General features: G+C 34.8%; 2 protein-coding genes across 4 annotated transcripts in view; both read right to left on the reverse strand.

The window, feature by feature from the left end:
* LOC125039001 (cilia- and flagella-associated protein 58-like) overlaps positions 1 to 363 on the reverse strand; it is a 13,145-nt gene extending 12,782 nt beyond the window's left edge. The window contains exon 1 of the mRNA XM_047632720.1: positions 163 to 363. Within this exon, the coding sequence (XP_047488676.1) occupies positions 163 to 363 (201 nt within the window). The remainder of the gene's footprint in view (positions 1 to 162) is intronic.
* LOC125038954 overlaps positions 44 to 2,500 on the reverse strand; it is a 24,765-nt gene continuing 22,308 nt past the window's right edge. For all 3 annotated transcript variants that reach the window (XM_047632656.1, XM_047632655.1, XM_047632658.1), the window contains exons 11-13: positions 2,173 to 2,329; positions 1,821 to 1,936; positions 44 to 1,484 (exon numbers count right to left, since the gene is read on the reverse strand). In XM_047632656.1, the coding sequence (XP_047488612.1) occupies positions 1,211 to 1,484; positions 1,821 to 1,936; positions 2,173 to 2,329 (547 nt within the window). In that variant the 3' untranslated portion in view covers positions 44 to 1,210. The remainder of the gene's footprint in view (positions 1,485 to 1,820; positions 1,937 to 2,172; positions 2,330 to 2,500) is intronic.

Here is a 2,500-nt window from a genome sequence, read left to right on the forward strand (position 1 = left end):
AGAGAGAGAGAGAGAGAGAGGAGAAGGAGGAACTCATTATATCTTTAAATAAAAATGGTCTGTGGCAAACTGAGGTATTGATTTCTTTTGTTTTAAAAGGTATTACTCTAAGCATAGATAATAAAATTAAAATCAATGTGGAAACCTTGAGCCATGGAATACTAGTTCCCTTCTGGAAAAGCCCTCAGGGTTTATAATAAATCCAGAGGACATGGCTGGCCCAGTATCCCAAGGGAAGGAGACAAAATTGTAAAGGCAATTATTAGTCTTCCTGGACCAATAACCACTCTCAGCCAGTACTGCAGCTGGGATGAAAACAGCTGTATACCCAACTGAGGTGTTAAGGGCATGACTTAAATACATGGCATGTCCTGTTTCTGTTCTTGTTTTTGATCATTACCGTTTCATATAGATGGCTCCACAAGTGCTTAATCACCAGGGCGTCAATTACTAATCTTACCTATCTAACCTGTATACCCTTTTCTTGAATTTTTAGAAAGTGTTTTTATTTCTTATTGCTGTAAGTATTGTTAATAATATTGTAATATTTATTGCATAAATAATAATTACAAGAACAATATTAATGTTAATCCAATGGCTGTACTGTCCACTGAAATTTCTTGTAAATTCTATTGCACACAGCCCACCAAGTGCTCAGCCACCAAAGAGTCAATGAGTAGGCCCTAGTAACTGCACCTGATTTCCCCATTTCATAACTTTGTAGGGAAATGTTTTTTTTGTTTCTTTAATGCTATTAATATTAATAATGTCTTTATTATTATTATTATTATTATTATTATTATTAATATCATTGACATTATGATTATTATCAAAATATAATATAAACAGTAAACTAATGAAAAAGGGTAAACTGGCCAGATATTTATACTCCTTTGAAACTAAGCACTTGTGCCATTTCTGCGTAAAAACAATTAATAAACTAAAATTACAATGGACATGTCATTCTTTTGTCATCTTGAGGAGCCATCTCTGCAAAGAAAATTTACATAAACTACAGTCAATTGTACATTTACCTGGCAGCAATGAGTTAAAATTCAAATAGTGGTAATATAAAAAGTTTTAATTATAAAACATGATGCTACATATATTGGTAAATATATATGCAACAAACCAAAATTCTTAATTTCTGTTTTTTTTTGTGTATAAATGAATGCTACATAAGTATAGGAAAAAAATATTACCAATCATTTCATGAAAGGAAAAGAAGAAGAGAAAAATCCCACCAAAAGTTTCTCCAAATCCCTTTTTCACCAAGCTGTCCTACCAGCCAACCAACCTCTATCTTATCTATGGTGCCCTTCAACCGCGCAATCATATTGTCAACCTTCTCCTCACAGCTCGGGGGGAAGGACTGGGTATGGGACCAGTATGTGCCATCCTGTCTACTGGGCTCAAAGTCAGCACTCAGTGCAGAATGTGTTGACAAGTTAGACTCTTCAAAGGCTTTGATAAGGGAAGTCATGCTAGAAGGGAGGGAAAAGAATGATGAAGTTTCTACTGATCCTAACAATTGAAATTCACCAAAGAGTGGTAATCTGCTAAACCAAATTTTTATCTAATATATTTTCTTAGAACACATTTAAAATTACAAAATTCTGCATGCTCTTTGAACAACTTCACAAAATCATTAATAGCTCTTGAAATAATTTTCTGATAATACAAAATTTTTAAAAGCCAAGCACTACAAATCATCTTATCAGTAAAATAATACAATTCTATTTCTAAAAATAACAGATAATATAAACATATATTTAAAACCAAAAAAGGGAAGGAAGAACCTAAATGAAGAAAAAGAATACCTTTCACTTGGCACTGTTCCTTCACACAGGACTGCAACCGCTCGGGACACATATTCAGGATTGCCTGAGCGCTGGCAGCGGACAATGTGGCTCATGGTGGATGAATTGCTCAGCATCTGAAAGGAAGATGAAGTATGTGCAAATGGAAAAAATAGAAGAGAATATGAAGGGAAAAGGAGGGAGAGGAGGAGGAGAATGAAGGGATTATAAAACAGTTTTGATTTCCATTACATGTCTTTATTCACAAATAATAGCATGAGACACAAATGTCTAAAATAACTTCCTTTACCATATTCTAAGTCCTATAAGGCATACCACAGCATTCATTTCAAATGCAATGGATAAACCATACCTGTCTGTACTCCAGCATAAACTCTGCTTTCTGTGAACCAAGCAGCTTCACCACAGTCAGTACCAGTATTACTGATTGTGCAGCCAACTCCTCACTTGTTACTGATGGATCTTTAGCTGCAAACGATGTGAAGTCTGAATCGCTGCCTAGGCGAGACCTACAACATTTGTTTTAAGTGGTATAATTCAATAATTTGGATGTGGATGAAGATAAAAGTTGGGTCTGTGGGTTTGTAAACACACATATAGAGAACCCAAACTCCAAACAAAATTCATGCATTTATTTAAACCTGTTTTCAGAAAAACATAATTAGTTAGGGGGGGGGGGG

This window comes from Penaeus chinensis, chromosome 26, assembly GCF_019202785.1.
Source record: "Penaeus chinensis breed Huanghai No. 1 chromosome 26, ASM1920278v2, whole genome shotgun sequence".
Taxonomy (NCBI): domain Eukaryota; kingdom Metazoa; phylum Arthropoda; class Malacostraca; order Decapoda; family Penaeidae; genus Penaeus; species Penaeus chinensis.